This window comes from Micropterus dolomieu, linkage group LG01 (genome assembly GCF_021292245.1).
Source record: "Micropterus dolomieu isolate WLL.071019.BEF.003 ecotype Adirondacks linkage group LG01, ASM2129224v1, whole genome shotgun sequence".
In the NCBI taxonomy this organism is placed as follows: Eukaryota; Metazoa; Chordata; class Actinopteri; order Centrarchiformes; family Centrarchidae; genus Micropterus; species Micropterus dolomieu.
The window spans coordinates 12,240,743-12,261,266 of NC_060150.1; the positions used below are offsets into that span (position 1 = coordinate 12,240,743).

Below are 20,524 nucleotides of genomic sequence, written 5' to 3' on the forward strand. Positions count from 1 at the left end.
CATTGGAAATACAGCTATATAGATGATAGTGTGTGTCTGTGTTCAGCAGTAGAGAACCAAGATGGGATGCTTTTAAAAATGTCAAATGAACACTTCTTAGATTTGTTCCATGTTTCATATAGAGGATGGGGTTATGCTCATTGTCAGCGGGGTCTGCCAGTTAGAGAAACAGCTGGCCAATGAGAGATTTGTAGGGGGGATAAAGAACGGGCACATCATCTTCCTACATAGCTAGCTAGCTAAAACAGTGATAGCAAAATGGCAGCAAGCTGTGGATGAGATTGATGCAGTTGAGCAAGCTGTCATAAGCCTGGCTGCTGTCAGAAGATCCGTTATAAACTGTAGTGCGCTTGTTTTAATATTCTTGAACTAGTATTTTACATGTTGTGGCATAGAATCAGTTGCTCAGAGTGCGCTATGGCACTGAGATAAGGTTTCTTCAAAGGGTTAAAGTATTTTAAACATAGGCAACTATAAAGTGCGTAACAGGGCGATACTGGACACCACCAAGACTAGTGGAAGTTGGAGTACATAGTACTACTGCTGCTGTGCTGCAGTGATTTGAGTGTCTGTGGCAGATAACGAAGGCCGTACGAATAATCTGCGTTTTGCTCTATCAATTAAAATTAGCCTGAAAGGAGATTTCAAACCCTGAGCGACCTGTACTTCACTTGCTTCTTACATAACCAAAAAGCCTCAGTGGGGCGATGGAGGCAGCGCGTGGTTATGTGTGTGTTTATGAAAGTGAGTGCCGACGAACGTGATGCACAAGCCTCGACTGGTATACACCCTACGGCAGAAAAATCTAACTCCTCATCTCTTGTTAACGACTAACAATCTCCTTCACACACACACACTCTCCCCTTTGGACACTACAAAACACACTACTCACTAATACACTACTGCATGTGCTCCACATATACACGACACAATCTGTCTCGCACATAAACAGCGCTGCCTAGTTAATTCAGGTCTAAATTTAACAAGGTGTCTGGGGAGCCGTGCTGGGAAGCAGAGAGCAGCAGAACATGATGGTGCATTATGGAGCTAACTAACCTGCTGTCAGAAAATCCCTGTTTGTGACTTCATCTTTCAAATCTGAGGGCTAATAGCATGAACTCTTCCTGAAACCCCTCTTTCTAATAAATTAAAAAAACAAACAATTTAAACAAATAAAGTTGTCAAAATGGGTGTGTAATAATTACTGACTGGATAACTGCGAGCGAAAAACCAATTAAATTCAAAGGAAAATGCTGAACATGGGGTTTTTCCTCTTTCCCTCCGTTTCAGAAAATAGTCCAAATTAAAACTGTACACAGTAAGGTCCGTAGAGGATCCTATGGACCAGAAAACTGTTTCTGGACAGATTATCACCTCTACAAATAAAACCCTAAACTTGCAGAATTGGCTAGATATCACCAGGAAAATTTGGTTCATGGTGCTGGTGAACAGGGCCAGCAGCTGTCAGTGAATAATGAGACTGGGGTCAAATTCCTGCCAGAGAGGCAATATTTTAAAATATTAAGCAAGATTAAAACAATCCACTGTAGGTCCTAATTTTGTGTGGAGCTTTGATATTAACTCTGAATATAGGAATATGTGGGGGTGGGGGGGGGGGGCTTAATATCAGTTATTTCAGAATACAATTATAATTTCCTTTTAACAGTTTAATAAACACTGGCGAAGCTTGGGGTGAAACTTATGGCTTCATCGGTGTGTCGGACACATTGCCATGGATGTAGATCTGTAAGATGGCTACTATAGACCATCAACCTGTTGGTAAGCCTGTAAATATTAAGACATTCCTCTCTATTTCCTACCTTCATTTAGTAAACTAAACAAGTCTGATTATCGGGGTTTGAGGCTGGAACAGTTTGGGTTTTCACGCTTAAAAATTGTACCAATGCTAGTTTTAAACTTTAAATGAGAGTACTTTAAGGGATTTATTTGTTTGCCAGGAAGTTAAAAATGTATACTTTTCTGGTATATTAGTATTACCCTGTCTCCTAAAAATGACATTTGTATAGTACTGATTTTCAAGTGCATATACTGCCCGGATTAAGTTTTTTTTATATCGAACGTGTCTGCCAAGTAGCGTTATATTTAGGTAACTTAAAGCACTTAATAAAAGTTGAGGAACAATTGTGGTACTAGTTTAATATTAAATATCTCAACACTGACTTAAATCACAATACAGGAGATCTCTTTTTTTAATATTTAAGCAAAACTATAGTCATTCCCCTATCATGACCACAATGCTAGCGTACTTAATGCTAAGCAAACATGGGATGCAGGACACACATATACTGTATGTTATTTTTTAACAGACAAGTTGGTATGAGGAAGTGCTGTAGCCATCCATATCTGACCAGTAATGGGGTTATGCAGGCTGTAGATCAGCTTCCTGCTTGTTTGACTTGTAAATGGCTGCCTAGTCCAGGCAGTTAACTTTCTTGTAAAGCAGGTTGCGTTTTTGGTTAATCTCATCATCATTCATGCTGATGATTTCCTCCCTGCTGTGCTGATCTTCAGCTGCTGTTCCCATAATGGTGCTGAATATGCTATCAGATGTAATGTCCACAGGAGTTTTTCCTACTTAAGTGAAGGTGTTCTTGAAATAGACAGTGAGGTCTAACATCTTCATTTCATAGATGATTTGATCAATTGTGATGTTAGAAATATTCCCAAGTTAATCCACCTGCACAAATGGCAATAAAACTTAGACAGAACTGAAACACCGACAAAATCTTTACTCTGAAGTTCTGAGGGTCTGTTGCTATTTTTTGACAATTTATGGTTTAAGCAGATGAATAAAATATCAATCTGCAGATTAATTGACATTTAACTTCACCAGTTCCACAGTAAAGGCTTTCCACTGTCTTGTCATTTAAATGCATTTATTGTGAAACAAAAGCAGAAAGTAGTGGTGTGGCATCAGCAATACGTTTACACATCAACAATAGCTCACTGCAGTAAAAAGGACCGAGTAGATCAGAAATGGACTGGACGTTTGGTTGATGCCTGACTTTCCTAATGAGATCTTTACTGGCAAAGATACCAATCCAGCAGATCTGACCCGTGCTTCCCTCGTTATAATCATGACGAATGTTAAATACAATAATATAGTTTGTAACGCTCTTAAAGGCTCTTCTCCCTCATCTTGATCAGGAAAATTATACCAACTATTACCAACTGTTGACAATGTTGCGACTCAAACTGTTGAACACTGGAAGCCATGTAACTTAACGTTTGTCCCTGTGGGGTGCTTTGATGATATGCCACATGACGGTATTTATATTCTCTCAGTCTCCCCTGGCCCTTATTTGACTCAAGCCAAGTACTCCCACCTGACATCTGCTCCCCCACCATGAGTGTTTGAATGTGTTGAGGTGAGTTGTGTGTCAGTGTGAAAGCCAAATTATAAGCCAGTAATTGTCTAAAACCATCGGGAATGTGTGTGTGTGTGTGTGTGTGTGTGTGTGTGTGTGTGTGTGTGTGTGTGTGTGTGTGTTCTGGAGGATATATACATGGTCCGTAGAGCATTAGTAAGTTATGGGGATAGCTGTTAAATGAACCATCATTGCCAGCTAGTGTCACACAGACCCACACACAAAAACATGGTTAAGACTGCTAGCTTCACATGCTATTAAATTGTTATAGTTTCTTTATAGATTTTGCTCCTGGAGAAGGATTTAGATCATGATCTAAAGTCACATGACAGACATTGATAAAATTCTCAATACACACACACCTGTGAGTTTGACCTGAGCCTCGTAGTTGCCACTGAAGGAGGAGTCTGTACTCGGCGTTTGACACCAGTAGAACCCAGCATCAGTCGACTTCACCTCCGCTATCTTCAGCTCCACCTCGTCGTCCTGGAGCCGCTCTACTGCGATGTCGCCAGATGCGACACGCTTGCTAAACAACGGGTCGGGGTACCCGGTGTCAAAGGTGGAAATCATCTTTTTCTTCGCCCCGGTCGCCTCCCTGGACATCATCCACTCAAAATCCTGTAGTGGCATTACAATCATCCACATGTCGAAAAGTAGGTAAATGTGTGACTTTAATGCTCTGAAGAGGATGAGCTAAGAATTTAATAAAAACGCTACAAGCTTTCCCCTGGAGCCAACCTCAGGCTAAACTCCGTCAAAAAAAACACATCAAACAGTGGTCAGCTGTCCATGAGCAACCAACATCACAGTCCTTTTGATGTATGTTTAACACAACAGGTTTGAGGTAAGAATATTTCAAGAACCAGTTGCCGCTCCCTCCACGTTCAAAAGAGAATACTAAAAATGCCATACTCATGACAATTAAACAGCTCTCTAATTGCAGTGAACTCTGGGATCTAAAAGTGGGACAACAGTGCAGAAAAGGCTGAGAATTTTGTACTATACAGACAAACATACAGTCACCTCCTGTTTAGCTAATGCTTGCTTAAAAAATATTTCCCAGCTGGGAATTTAACCTTTTTAAAAACTATATATTTGTGACCCATTTTTAAAAGATTTACATATCTGAAGATCTAAACATTTTCAGTAGGATCCATTGGACCACAGACACATTGTTGGTTCTAGTCTTTTCATCAGAGTTGTTGACAATAGCAAAAATACAGAACATCACCAGTTTTATCCTTTAAAACTGATCAGTCTGTCAGAAAGATAACACACACCCAGATGTGATATGGAGTTATAAAAGAAATGTACCTGCTCAGGAGGTCCCGAGTAGTCCTTGACATCACATGTGATGGAGACAGGCTGACCCTCCACCCGGATTAAAGGACCAGGAGACACTGTCACCACCCGGGCCAAGCACCCACCTTCAGGGACAAGAGAGAATTTTTGTAAAAACAAAACATAAGAATAACAGAAACAAACAAGTGTACTGAGGTTGGGTCTAACATATCTATCTTTATAAAATTGTAAAATTAAATCTTCCGTTTTTATAGAATGAATAGGTTGTATTCAGATATTGTTTAAGAAAGCATTATGCTCTATTGCATATCTCTGACATGCTTGTGAGCTATGAACTAGCTAGCCCCTTAGGTCATCTGGACCAGTCCGGCTGGTTATTCCCTGACTTTTAAAACCTTCCTTTTTAGCTGCGCCTGTCAGAAGTCTGGTTTGCTGGTCTTAACTAATATTTGATTCTTACTCGCTTCAGTGGTTTTAACACAAACTCAAATTTGTTATTTGTATCGGTCAACTGTTGGTCTAAATTATAGTTTAAGTCTTTTGTCTTATCTGTCTGTTTTAATGTGTTTACTGTACAATCTTTTTTCGTGGCTGCAACTTCCGTGGTAGCTCCTGCTCTGTGCAGCACATTGTGCTTTCACCTGGAATGAAATGTGGTATATAAATAAAGCTCTGCTTTTACAAGCAAGCATAAGCCTGATGACTAGTAACAGACTAAAAGGACTGTCAGCATTAAAGCATTAACACATCTGTAAGCTAAATGCCTCACTGGCTGGGATGATGTTGACAACTCTGGCCAAAACTTACATGGATACCAATCTCACTTAGACACACGCACCAACACACAGCATGTTGCAACTTGTGTAGACCTGAACAGTAACGACAATGATGATGCTGCTAAAACCTGAATTGCATTCGCCGTATGCATGTATTTCTACACACAAATACTTGTGCCCACATCATTTTGTTTGGCACGGACTCTCACCACTGGTTACGTATGTCAGCACTCTGGCAGATTTCAAAGATTAGCAGAAAAAACAAGAGAGTGTGAGGTTTATATATAAAAGTAACTCTCTGATTTTGTTTCCATTGTTCACCATATAATTAGTGCTCTTTAGTGAGATTGCAAGGTTTGTGGTTTTATCAAAATCTAACCATCTGGTTTACATTGTTCCTCAGTTGAGTGTAAAACTCTGACATTCCAGCTGAGTGAAGCGTGTAGTGACAGAGCAGACTGACTGAGCTCAGCAGAGTTAGTTGGCGCAGTAACCCGTTGCTTCCATGCTGGTGAAATCTGGCTGCAGGCCTCCACACTCCCAACTCCTACCCTGATGTCTGCACTCAGATAAGCTAAAAGGTATAATGGAGATGCTACATGCTGCTGGAATTGTTTGCGTTACTAAACTACAGTTGAACACAGTCGGTTTCTTGGCAGGTTGCTCACTACATTATTCACTTTGAGGATAATAATACGCTCAAGGTTGTGTTCAGGTATTGACTTTATGTACTTTTTGTAACAGAAATCTTTACCACCTGTACAAGTAAAAGTGTCAAGTAGTAAAATCTGGCATCAAATGTTCACATTCTTAATTCTGCCAGTGTTATGCAATTTGATGTAGGTAAAGCTCTGGTACAGGTGCTTGTGTTGAAGACATTTTTCTATCATTTACTACATCATAAGTTTTGTTGTTGTAGCTCTGTATTCGGGATGCACTGATCTAATCTTTTCTCTCCTGACACAACATCTAACACTGGGTATCTACCGATACAGAGTACCAGTCTGATACTGGCGCGCTCTTTTCTCCCCAAAATTTAAAGTTAATACATCACTAGAAACTAAAACATTTTAGAAGTGTTTTTGTAAAAAAAACAAATGTCTTCTTCCATAGTCTTATTTTACCAAAATCTGCATCAGCTTTGTTTTGTTTTTTTAAAAAGTGCTTCATAAACAAGTCCTGAGCTTGGATGGTCCATCAATACTTTTTGGCAGTTGGCCTGGTGTTATGCGAGTGAGCTTGCTGAGCGGGAGCTTTTTTCTGCTTTAGTAAGTAGCAATGAAATAAGCAGCACTTCAAACCTACTGCATGTTTCTGCTTCTGTTTAGGGTTTTCTGTCAGGAGGACATGTGGTCTAGGGTTTACTTTATCTTTGTATCAGATAAACCAGAGGCCGATGGATTCCTCACACTTCTGACAGCTACAGTGAAAAACAATGACTCATTTAACACTTGGGAGCTATACGATGTCACACAAGTATAAAACTTCAAACTGCACCATGGGGGTTGTTGCCATTCCTCAAGTTAATATGACAAACTGATTCACCCAACTCGAGAAAATCCAGCATGAAGAGTGTCTGAGGTTCAGCATCCCAGACATGTCTGCAGGTTTTTCTGTACCACTGAGACATCAAGTTGAAAAAGGTTTAATTCAAAAATTAAATTAAATGGTCACTATATGTGATTAATTCCAACTGCTTAAGGAAAACCTTTACGTCCTCTCTACACTTTACACACAGTACTGTCCTGCGCATTAAAAGGCGCAATAAGATTTCTGCTGTGCCATGTCACAAAATGACCATAATATACAGTATATACCGGCATGTTGGTGAGGAGTGATAGGGCCATTCATCACTAAAATAAGAGACTCAAAGCTGCTGGGCCAGGTGCCGAGATTTACGGTTTTCAAACTCAATTTCCAGCCTAACTGTGTCTGTCTCTCCTGGAACGAATACTGCACAGCCAGCGGAGCCTGAAGAGACCCAGAAAGTTTAATAATCAAAGCAAGAATCTGATCAAAAGTTGGACAGTGTGACATTTTTATGCCACCACGGCCTGGGCGGGCATGTGCCAGCTCGAGGCAGAGACGGGACGTGAGACGACCGGAGGTGAAGAGGGATTGGTTCACTACCCCGACTCCCTCCAGGCACCAGTCCAGAGTCAGGTTAAGTGGATTTGGACTGGTTAAAACTAGACCGCAAGTCAGTTTTCTCTCTACTTCTCAGGTTGGAAATCTAATTTCTCTGATGTTGGGTAACCACAAGATAAAACTCAGGGGTCACAAGATGATTAAAGATCAAATTACTTTTCCTGATAAGATTGACACAACTCATGTCTGTGCGGTAAATGTGAAGCTACAGCCAGGAGACTGTTAGCTTAGCATAGCATAAAGATAAGAAACAAAAGGGAAGCAGCAAGCCTGGCTCTGTCCAAAGGTAACAAAATTTGCCTGCCAGTGCCTCTAAAGCTCACAGATTAACATGTAATAGCTTGTTTTTTAATCTGAACAAAACCAATGTGTAAAAATTACATGTTAAGATTTTACGGGATTTTACTATTTAAAACAAGAGCGGATCTGTGCGAAGCCATTTCTTTACTGATAGATGGAACAAGGTCAGTTTGATTTGATGGGAATTACCACAATAAGTCAGTTTAGGTATGGATCTAGACATACGCTCATTTGAACACTGAAAGTCTGAAAAGTACAAGTTTTGTGCTATGAATTCTTCAGTGTTACAGTTAATCAGTTTCATGGTTGAGCCCTTTCAGCCTTTCACCAACAATAAATCAACTCATTGCCTGCATCAAGCAGCTATTTCTGGTAACTGATTTGATTTTTTGGATCTACATAAAACACAACAATCAAAGGGGTAAGAACACTTACTTCCAACATGGTCAAATTAAACAGATTTTACAAGCTAAGATATAATCATAAAAACATGTCAGACACGTCTGTGCGACACTACTCTAAAAACATTAGGGCAGCCGCGATTGTCAGACTAAAATGCAAATGCTGTTACAAGAAATGAAACTGAAAGTCTGGTGGTCACATTGAAGGGGAAGTCAAGGTCTGACCAAGCGGCTCTTCATCCTCTTGGGAATTTGAATGTGCAAAGCAAATTTCATGCCATTGTGGCCACGATATGTTGGCAACCCAAGACACTGCAAAAGTGATAGTTCTGGATTTTTAAGAGAGACTGCATGAGGTACTTCAGTGTATTACCTGCAGTAGATGGCGTCCCCATTTTGAATAAGCAGAGTTGTACAAGTACGGAAGCTAAACAATGTCCTGCTGTGGACAGAGTCAACAGCAAAAACTATTTTAGCCCCCTAAAGGCCCACCAAAAAAACTACAACAAATTTGTATCAGTCCAAGTATACGCTATATTTGGAATATTTTCAGCGCTTAACCTTGAATTTTGCAGATGCTCTTTTCCTTTATACTGAGCGCAAGTTGTGTTTATGCATAGAAATACTGAAGGTATAGGAAAAATGTTGTACCAAAGGAAATGGCTGTCTGATGGCAAGGTAAAGCGCTGAAAATGTTCAAATAATAGGGTACACAGATTTCCCTTTGGGCCTACTTTTAAGTGGCTGAAACACATGTTGCTGCTGACCGTGTCCACAACAGGACATTGCTTAGCTTTGGTACCTGTACAACTCTCTGCTTCTCCAAACTGGGGATGTGCTGACTGCCATCTACTGCAGGTAATGCACTGACCATGGATAAGTACCTCACACAGCCCCACTTCAAAAATCCTGACCTATCTATTTAAGGACTAGGTCCCAGAGCAGGTTAGCAACATCTTCAGAGTTATTGCATGCTGTCAAGAGTGTAACACGGTCTGTGTTATTAGCGTTGAGTTTAGCTGAAGCATGACAGACCCCACGTTAGTTAAGGGACGTCATTGAGACACTGTGGACCACTTTAACATCTGCAGCGTCAGGATCATGGTCAGGATACACTCACACACCTACAGGAAAACACACCACAGGAGAGCTGGCGACATTTGATCATCTTACACAGCAATAATTTAAGCCATCTCACATACACAGACACACTCACATGACAGCTCTTATGACGTTCACCGTTATGCTCACAAACATATGGCAACTGCATTGGTAAACCCTGTTTAGCCTGGTTTGGCCCCGAGGTAGGCCAATGAACAAGTCCTGGATTGTCCCTGTGGTGAAAACCAGCCTGATAATTAATCAGCAGGGTTTGACTCTGGTATAAATACAAGGCTAATTGTGATGACCAGACCAGTTGGACTTCCAAGAGTACTCATGGGACCTTGTCAAAGCTGGTCACCTCATGTTGGCCAGTTGGTCTTAATGGAAGTTCAGCTTTCTTGACAATGAGGCTGACTGATAAATCAGACTTTGACTACTGTATGTTCTCTTTCTCCCTTAAAATAGTATTTTCTCCTCCCCATGACAGAACTGTCACTCACACAGACTATTTCCATTTAAGTTAAATAACACAAAGGAGGGTTTTATGACTTCAATTCACTACATTAGCTAAACGCAATTGTACAGCAGCTTCACCACAGTTAATTTAACCTTACCGATAGGTGCAATTCACCCTCCCAGGGTGAATCATGCCAAATTCAGTTTAATATTATGGCGTATGGGAATTTTGCTTGTCGTCACATGCAGACATCTCTGACAACATATGTTATTAAATTATTTTAAAAACCCTGTATTCACTCTTCAATTCGGCATAATCCAACACATAAAGCAACGCTTATGTTTCACTTACATTTGAACTTTTTGAGTATGTTTGCTTGTTGAACTCCTGAACTTCTTCCATCAGAATATACAGCGCATGGCAGCAGCAGTGTAAGCCAGTTTAAAAAGGGTTTTAAATAAATTGAAATTAAGTGTTGTATGATGGATTGGCTATAAGCCGAACTGGCTAATAGGTGTGAAAGATATGGAAAATGTTGGATATTTTACAACCCATGTAACTTACGTGCGCCGACAAGCAAGTGAACATTTAATTGACGTATTTCTAAAGGCAGTTCAACATTGGTTACTCGCTGGAGAATGTCGACACGTATGGCAGTTAATTAGCTGCTTGTAGTCAAGCAAAGAAACGTTTCTTACCGAGCATTAAAACACCAAACACGAGCGTGAGGAGGCAGGTATCCATTTTCATTCCTGTCTTCAACCACTCTTATCTTTTGTCCTTAATTTCCCCCCGTTTTCTTTGTCCTGTGTGTTGGGGGGTAACGCCAGTCCTCCCCCGCCGCTGTCGGTCAATCCAATAAAACTATCAGATCTGAGCAGTCAGTCCGCACCGGACACCGGGCGGAGCCGCAAAGCAAAACGGATGCACGCCGAGGTGGCTAATCCAGTAAAACGCAGTCCAAATGCCGACGGGAGCGTTTACACACACTGACACTGAACCTCTCTAATGTGTGCATTGAATGAGGGCGAGATTGATAGAGAGGCTGAGAGAGAGAGAGAGAGAGAGAGAGTGGCCGGAAGTTAGGTGACGGTTCTGGAGGAGGAGTGCAGGAAAGCAGGGAGGTCCCAGGTAGAGAGAGAAATAACCCCAAATCAGTCTGTCACAAAGTTTATGGTGCAGAGATTAGTCTTCGTTACATGTCAGATATTGTCCAGTAAGTGTGGAGCTCCTCTGATGTGATTGATTCCTCGCTCATACAGATTTAATTACTCCTGCTTGTCTATAAATCTCTTAGTGGTTTATCTGAACGCTGTTATGAATTTGAATCTTGGAATTTGAAAAAGAAAATCAATCATGACCTCCAATGTGCCAAATGGTACAACATTTTTTGGGAAAATACACTTAACCTCACATGTCTGTATGGTAAATATGTAACTGGAGCCAGCCAGTTAGCTTAGCTTAGCATAAAGACTAACTAGATCTTCCTAAAGTCTCCACTGTCTGCCTGGAAACTGGTCCCCTCTATGAAATAGTCACACAACTTCCCAAATTGTAGATTTTACCCTTTTTGCATGGCCCAAACATACGAAATATAACGTGTTCCTTTGTGAGCTTTAGACGGTCTGGTACTGTTAACCTTTGTACCGAGCCAGGTTAACTGTTTGCCCCTGTTTCTAGTCTTAATGCTTAGCTAACTGACTGCTGGCTCCTGTTACATTAATTTAACAAGCATAATGCTTAGCTAACTGACTGCTGGCTCCTGTTACATTAATTTAACAAGCAGACACTAGAGTGGCTTCAGTCTTCTTATTTAACTCTCAGCAAGAAAGTGAATACGAGTATTTCCCAAAATCTTTATGTCCAGCATAGGCGTTATGCTGGTCTATGCTGGTTTTTCCAGCAGGGTCACTTTCATAAACACAGCTTCCTCCATATTTCATAATGTATGCCTACATAGATGTTGCTAAATTTTGATACTGGATATTTTAAGTTTAGAGCATGGTGAGGTGGAGTGTTAATGTGGTGTGTTTAGGGACCACAGGAAGAAAAGCCTGTTTTGGTGCCCTGTGGAGTTTCCTTGTGAACAAACAAAAGTTCAGTTTACAGTTTCCAGTAAGCTACTTTTTTTTTAATCAAAGAGGAAGAAGCCTGTCCGTTGGATAGATGCAAGTGGTTATTGTAAAAGCTGCAAACTCAAATTCTGGTTTTCAGTTTTTAACTACTGACGATGCATGACCACTTCATGTAACTGGCAGCTGCATTGTGTGGGTTAGTAATGAAGACACTGTGACACCAGGACTGTCTCAAAGTGAAATGTAATAAAGCAGAACCTCACTGTAAAAACAACTGTCCCACACAAATTAAGTAAATTACATGACTGCGTATGCATCATCAGTGCCAACAAATACAATATATATAACAAACCATCAGAAACAATAGCATGAATTTTAAAGTTAAATGCTAGAAATGAAATCCACCTCTACCAAGAGTAGAAAGGGAGGAGATGGAAATAATAGCAGGCACCAGAGAAGAAGAGATGACAGAGGTGGGGACTAAAATACACAGTTTACACATTCTAACAACGCTATAGATGTTTTTGTAATTATACAAACAATATGATCATACAAGTGACCCAGTAACACTGAAATAAATTCCTGTGGGAACTACATATTAGAATGAATTGCCTTTTAAAAACGTAGCTGTTTTAAATGGTTTGAAACAATATTCCAACATCCATATCTCCAAAAATGTTCATTTCCCCTGCATGCCGCTTTCTTTAACAAGGTTGACACATGCCTGTTGCCAGTTCCAGTCCTGTGACCGGGCCCACGCTGTGTATTTACACAGACCAACCACGGCAGGGCAAAGTTCACCGCTCAGACAGAGAGGGGAGGAGGAGGTGAGATGTTTGGGTTTATAACCTCCGGGTCAAAGGTTACATCATGGTGGGTCAGCTGGTGGGATACATTATGTGAGGATCCTATTTTTAAAATGCGTGTGGGGCACAGAGGAATCAAACCAACGTGTGACACATACTACTGTATGTAGTCTCAACACGGTGGCTTCTGTTCCTCACACAACATCTGTTCAAACAGACGCACACAGACACACACCGGACACAGTCTTATCTTACTGCCTACTCCTCCATCAGTCATTAACCAGGTCAAGGCACTGGATCTTAATGGACTAACAGTCTTTTATTTCAAACCAACCATGATGCATTTCAGATGATAAACCAGACTTGAAATCTCTTTACCATTTCAGACTTGTTTACTGTAAGAAAGCAGTATCAAAAAAGCTAAAAGCTGCAGGCAAAGAATAATGTGGTAATGTACAGAGTCAGAAAACTATAAAAATAAAACATCATACCAGCATCAAAAAGTTTTAAAACCTCAGTTTGAATGTTTGTACTTGCAGTAGTAGTAAGCTTTAACATGGATTCAATCTTTTTATCTATACAGGCAGATCTGTTCTTGTTATAGCAGCAATGCATCAACCTTGTGAAAGAGGCTAGTTTGGTCATGTTGTATGGTTGGAGGTAAAGGGATTTATAAAGTTGTTCAGAATTCATTGATTTAAAGTGAAATCTGACAACTTCTCCCCCTCACTTTAATGATTTAATTTTTAAAAGCTTGGGTGAGATGTGACCGTTCTGCACTGTTTGGTGCATTTTCATTCTTTTTCAAAAGGAATTTTAAATGATCATTCAACAACAACAACAAAAAAATCAGGATTGAAGAAGAAACCAATTTGAAAAAAATGCATTCATGCAATAAACTTATATCACTGAACATCAATGAAAATATTTCTATTGATCGTACACCTTGTGCCTGCACGCTGAATTAATTTGTCTTCTCTTTATGCATTTGGGTTCACTGGATGGTGATTTCAGTGAGAGGAAAAATAGAATAAACTTAGATTAAACTCTTGGGACAATTACAGATCTAAATTCACTATCACTATCAACCTCAGTTTGTTGTGGTGCGACAATTCACCTTAACATGACCATGCTGACCTATTGTAGAAAACATGGACATGTAGCACCATCTTCTGGAGCTTGGACATCACAGATTTAGGACAGTGCTATTAATGAATAAAACCTTAAATCTGGACAGTAATCTTAAAGCAGGGTGAGGATAATTTTCTTGGACTTGTTATATGTGTTTTCTCTGTGGTCTGTGTCATCACCATCATGACTTATATCACCTAGAACTTTAAAACAATTACAACTCACTTCTAATATATTGATCTGATCACATTTAGAGATTGGCATTGGCATGTATTTTTTTCTTTTTATTAAAGCCAGTGAGTTTTGAAAGGAGGATTAGGGGGTTGGTGATTCACTAAAAAGGTAACGCTTTAGTTTGACTACTGTTACAACTGATCCCAAACTTCAGCTGACCGGCTCTGTGGACATGAAGCTACAGCACCATCTAGTGGAGATAATAAGTCAATACAAGTAAAAAGCTGAAAATGTGACGTTTTCTTTTAGTTTGTTCTGGATGCCTTTTGATGGATGTTTCTAACTTAAATTTATTCCACTGCAAAATGAAACAGTATTAAATAAAAAGGTGCACGCTGTGTTACCAATAAATCAATGCCAATAAGGAATCAATATGTCTACTGAGGAACTGAACGCTAACATCTACCTGTAGTTACAGCTGTAGGAAAGAATGACAGAGTATTGGCAGAACAGCAGGATTAGTGACATTAATAATAAAGTAAGTAGCAAAGTACAATAATTAGACATAGAAGTAGAATAAACAGAAAAAATCCCTGACAATAGAGACTGATATGTATAGAAAATATAGTGCTCGTACATCAGTATTCCCCGTCAAGGTGATAATTTTATGCAATGTGTGGCAAGGTGCTAGATGGTGCTCGCATATATTAACAATGAATACAGTTTTAGGCTGGTTTGTTCCTGGCTGATGTGTTATCAATGAATCCCATAGGTCTGTGGTTCCCAATCAAGGGGTTCGGACCGCCTAAATAGGTCGCAAGATAAAAGTCATGAGATGATAAATTATGGCTCTTTTGCATCGCCATGATGACTCATTATTCATTATTAAACAGGAAGTTGTCCAATCTGCCCCACTTTTAACATTTTGGTAAGACTCCCACATTTAAAAAAAGTTTGCTATGTCTCCATTGACATACACATTTTTTCTGAAGTAAATTCCCATGGAAGGGGAGGGACTTAGACTCTTAACTCTAGAGTTACAGTCACTGTGCTACCTACTGGCAAAAGGAGGTAAGTGTTGTGAGAATCATCCTTTCATTTACATGAAAATTTCCCGATGTGGTCCACACTTGATGTACTGCAACATTTTTATGCTGTAGTATTATTGTATAATTAGTGAATGTTCTGTAGGGACATTTAAGTCCTTCCAAAACACACTGATTTTCAGAGCCGTTCCAATAACTCCTGTTGTCTTGGGAAATAATGATAAGTTTTAGGCTTCTACAAAATGTTTAAACAAAACAATTTGAGAAGTAAATAAATTTTAGAGTCATCGATGTGCAATAAACGCTCAACTTTTGGATCAATGTTTAAAACAACTGTTCACACATTACACTGGAAACTATGACAAGAGCATAATATATTAAGAGGGAATGAAAGGTGTGACAATCAATAAACAGCAGGACTGCGTGGGTGTGGTGTAACAGCAGTAGAACATTATGAGGCAGAGAAGTAGTGAAGAAAATTAAAATGCATTCAAATTCATGAAATAAAAGATCACTTCAGAATAGCTGCAAAAATGTCTTTGATGGTAAATTTGGTAATTTTCTGTTGATATAAAGCTGCAAGCATACAGGAAAACCTCTCTCTCTCTCTCTCTCTCTCTCTCTCTCTCTCTCTCTCTCTCTCTCTCTCACACACACACACACACACACCAGATAATGATCATGCACTCAGCATGTAGAGCTCGAAACCACAAACACATTTGAGCAAGAAAAGACACAGGATATGCAACTGATATACACTCACACACACATCTACCAACCCACCTACACACAGACACATACCAACGCTGTCTGCCTGTGCATTCAGCCTGAAAAACAACGAGTTGCAGAGGTGAAGATGATATAAGGCACTTGCTCATCTCGCAGGGTTGTGAGATGAGCAAGTGCCTTAAAATAAAGCAGAAATGAAACACAGTTTGTCAGGAATAGAAAATGTGACCTGTCTCTGTTTGATTTATCACAGTCGTAAACATTTCTTTTATTCATCACTTCACAACACAAATTCAAAAAAGATATTACAAAGAACTGCATAGTTTGTATTGTTGTAAAACTTACACTAAAAAGCTGCCCTGTAAGTGATTCTTACAATAAAAACATTTCATATAACATTCTTTTTTTGCAGCCTGTCTGGAAATAAAATTAAATCTAAATGAAACTGAAGCAGTGCACCAAACCGTCTGGGACAATGTAAATGCAACCTTGAAATACATAATGGAATATACCATTTTCCACAACTGTGCTGTGCAAACTTCCTTGCAGATAGCAAAAAAACTGTAAAATATAATTGGTTTTTGTGAAATTAAATGCCAAACAAATTATTGTTTAAAGTAACAATTTGAGAAGGGAAGGAAAGAAGGGAAACAACTACCCAAATTCAAGTACCAGCACCTCCAAAGACTGCTGGTTGCTTTGAAACCTCTGGGTGACATATGAACCTTGTCCTGACCATAGACCTGCTGTAAAACCACCACATGTGGATTTCACATTTTAGTCTGTCTACAAATTCTACAAACAAGATATAATGAGTTAATTAGTGAGCTTTAGAGGCGCTGGCAGTTGGACTGTTACCTTCAGACAGAGCCAAACTAACGGTTTCCCCCAGTTTTCAGTCTTTATGATAAGCTAAGCTAACTGCCGTATTCAGAGTACCACCATGAGAATGGTAATCACTTGTGTTCAATGTAATAATTTATTTGTGCTACTGTCACTTTTTCCACAACTGAAAATCTAGTCATGAAAGAATGAAAAACAAGTAACAAGGGAGAGGATATGAACAATCTGCAAGAGCCATGGATCGTAACGGGTTTTTGACCGTGTTGCAAAAGAGGGTTGAATAAATATGGTGGACTACACTGCGCTAGTAATGGACCGGGCCTTAAGTAAACTCTGGATTAAAAGGTACTCTCAAACCTTTTCTTGACTCTTGTGGATTTTTATGTACATTGGGTACTGCTGGAGTGTGTATACGACACACATAAGTGTACACGCGTCAGGCTAAGATAGACTTCTTGCAGAATAGTGGCCTTGGACTTTGTCATTGGAAAACGGGCACAATATCAGGCATGACACAAGTTTTCTTGTTCATACAAAGTTCATACAACTAAATGTACTCCCTGGATTTAGGGGTTAATTCAAAGCTACCTTTACCTTTAACTCACGGTGTGATTACCAGTTGTGTGTTCGAAATCCTATACAACCATACTATTTTGTATGCCAGAAAAAGATTTAGTATGTCCCAATACCTAGCGTGGGAATGAGCTTGTCATTTATATTACATTACATTTAGTTGACGCTTTTATCCAAAGCGACTTACAATTGCTATACATGTCAGAGGTCACACGCCTCTGGAGCAACGAAGGGTTAAGTGTCTTGCTCAGGGACACAATGGTGGATGGGTCACAGTGGGGGATTGAACCCGGGTCTCTCACACCAAAGGCAGGCGTCATATCCATCGAATGTAATGCGAGAGTGTGAGGCAGATTATGGGTTAGAGGTCTTGTATTTGTCTTTATGTAAGTAAGAACATTTTGCAGGTGATGTTATACAAGTACACTTATTGTTGTTGTTGTTGTATGTTTTTTAGTTTTTAATCTTTAAAGTGTGCTCTTCCTGTGTATTTGACATTATGTTTGTTTATATGGAAAGGAAACAGCAATAGCATGTTTTGTTGTCTCTGGAAGTGATGCTTCACAATAATAATATTTGAAATATATAATAAAGTAATTTAACAATTTAATAGTTAAAGTGATTTCAAGATTATAATGAATCACTTACATATTTTACAAAGTAGGGCAGTCCAGGTTTGCTCATCATGTCATAATAAAACGAAAGCTTAATAAGATTAATAGTTTGAGTTTAATAAGCATCTTTTTGTTTAGTTTTTACTTGATAAAACTGTTAGTTTGTTTAAATTGATTTTCACCACATCCTGATGAAATCATGATACTTAATGCCAAGGAGAGGCCAAAGAGGAGAGAAGTGTTTTTAATGTGCTTTTCCTGGCGGAGTTGAATTCATCTTCAAAAGATGAGAAGAAGGGAGGAGAGATTCAAAACAGGATTAAAAATGATGATTAGAAGAAGAGCAGGTGAACCCAGAAACTAAACTCCTCACAGGGTGTTACACTCTTGGCGTTTTGGGGGCTTTCTTCCTGGGCTGAGGCAGAGGAGGAGGCTGCTCATCATCAACGTTGTCGACCGGTTTGGGTGCCTGCTGGGAAGTGAACAATAGGGTGTCCGATCAGATGCCACACTGATAACCTGCACCATGATGCTAAAGAGTTATTTACTAAATGCTACAGATTAACAACACATGGTTTTCATCATCTCCTACCTGCGCAGCTCTCCTGGGGCTGGGCAGAGGGTGACCATGGTCGGGGGCTCTGGGACGCTGCTGGTCGCGGTGCTGCTTGGAGCGATGTTGGCGAGGACCAGTGTGGCCGGCCGGCTGCTGCTGGTGGTGGTGAGGATGGTGGTGATGATGATGATGTTGTTGATGTTGTTGATCAGCAGCGTATTGATGTTGTTGCTGTTGCTCATTGGTCCATGCCAAACGAAGCTCCCCCTCGTCTGTTAAGTATGAAAAAAAGCACAGATGACAGACCAGACAGAGTGATTTATCGTATGTCTTTATATTTATCCATCCATCCATCCAACCATCCATCCATCGTCAACCGCTTATTCTGCGTACAGGGTCGTGGGGGACTGGAGCCAATCCCAGCTTACATTGGACGAAAGGCGGGGTACACCCTGTACAGGTCGCCAGTCCATCGCAGGGCGTCTTTATATTTATACATATTATAAATAACGATTTATTGCTATACCACTACAAATGCTTTATCTTAGAACACGGCTTTGAAGGTTGAGGTCAGCTAAACCAAGAATTTGATCTACATTGTGTTTAGCACACATTGGGCTTTCAGGGGGATGTTGTGGTCATGCTGGAGCTCATATGATTATTAACCACATGTTTGTAATCTTTAAAGTCTCAGACCACCAACCTTTTAGATCTCAGACTATCTAGCTTCTCTCAGTCAGGTGTGGATGGTTATTTTCGTCTTACTTCTGTTAACCTGGAGTGCAGAGGTAATACACGGGCACTCCTCTCAATTTTATTGACTTTTTTAGAGACTTTATTCTAATAAACTGTTTGTTCTTAGTAGTCCTTTTTTAAAATGTGTTTATATTTAGATAGTATAGTTTCCAGCATGATTATCTCTACCAAAAGTTTGACTTGAAACACTTTCCATTTCAACCTCATTAATCAAAACTCAGCTTTGTGATTAAATCTGAAATTCAATAGTTTGTTAAGCTGTCAGTTGTCAGTGAGCAGGCAGAAAGCAAAGATAATGCCACTGTATGAGACATGGAGGAAAATAAACTTGCTAGTTAATAGTAACATTACCGAAGTCCCCGTATGATATTTAAGACGCTGCACGGGCACACGTCTAAACTTAATCCGCTGTATTAGCAACCAGTTACTAGACTATGTTAGGATTTAGTCAGTACACTTAAGGTCAAAAACTGCTTCAATTTGGATAATCGTTCATCGTGAGGACGCGGACCTGTTATATTGTGGATTTAACGGTGTTCGTTTGGAAAATCCGAGATGTGAGGTGGGCAAATGTTTGGAGTTGCCGATTGTTGAAAGGAGCTGTACCGGGGCGAGTTAAAGGGTCTCCGGAATATCAGCATCATCACGTCGGGATACCATTCATCAAGCCGGCCAACGCTCCATTGGGGTACGTGGTGATCAGCGCTGATATTATGAATGGCCATGGTAAAATTGTGTGCACACATTCACGTAAAACCAACTTCTTGGTAACAACTTGTAACCGTCTACAATAACTTTGAATGTTTAGACGAGGTGTTGCGCAACACAAACTATTTTTGCGGGATTATGGATTAATAAGACAATTCGTTTTGTGTGGTCATTATGGCCGAAAAGGAAAAAGGCCAGCTTGGCCCTGAGACTGAACTTTGTGTGAGCCAAGGGGTACAATCTGTAACTGAAAAACGTGTGGTTAAATTAACACCCGAAGCTTTGTTGGAAAAAATATGTACTTTAGAAAAGGAAAGAAAGTCTAAATTTAGTAAACTGTTGAACGTGAAAAATTCTATTACTAAATTGATGAGCGATAAAGAGCATATAAGTGAGGTTGAAAATGAATTTGACACGTTCAATAAGTTGTGTGATGAAATACAGCAGGTACATACATCTTTATTGGGTTTATTGCCTGCTGAGGAGGCAAACAAACATGAAATATGGTACCAAGCTAAAATGTTGAGTTTCAATGAGTTTTTCATGGGTACAAATCAATGGTTGTATGACACTAAAGCTTGTTCAGTTGCTAAAATGGATGATGATTTGACAGTTCAAGTTGAAACTCAAACT

General features: G+C 39.8%; 2 protein-coding genes across 3 annotated transcripts in view; both read right to left on the bottom strand.

Moving 5' to 3' along the window:
- ptgfrnb (prostaglandin F2 receptor inhibitor b) overlaps nt 1-10,944 on the bottom strand; it is a 67,168-nt gene extending 56,224 nt beyond the window's left edge. Inside the window, exons 1-3 of the mRNA XM_046057757.1 lie at nt 10,579-10,944; nt 4,707-4,819; nt 3,752-4,010 (exon numbers count right to left, since the gene is read on the bottom strand). Coding sequence (XP_045913713.1) covers nt 3,752-4,010; nt 4,707-4,819; nt 10,579-10,630 — 424 coding nt within the window. The 5' untranslated portion in view covers nt 10,631-10,944. The remainder of the gene's footprint in view (nt 1-3,751; nt 4,011-4,706; nt 4,820-10,578) is intronic.
- A 5,135-nt stretch (nt 10,945-16,079) lies between these two features.
- LOC123975991 (T-cell surface antigen CD2-like) overlaps nt 16,080-20,524 on the bottom strand; it is a 14,155-nt gene continuing 9,710 nt past the window's right edge. For both annotated transcript variants that reach the window (XM_046057773.1, XM_046057766.1), the window contains exons 8-9: nt 18,464-18,699; nt 16,080-18,343 (exon numbers count right to left, since the gene is read on the bottom strand). In XM_046057773.1, coding sequence (XP_045913729.1) covers nt 18,251-18,343; nt 18,464-18,699 — 329 coding nt within the window. In that variant the 3' untranslated portion in view covers nt 16,080-18,250. The remainder of the gene's footprint in view (nt 18,344-18,463; nt 18,700-20,524) is intronic.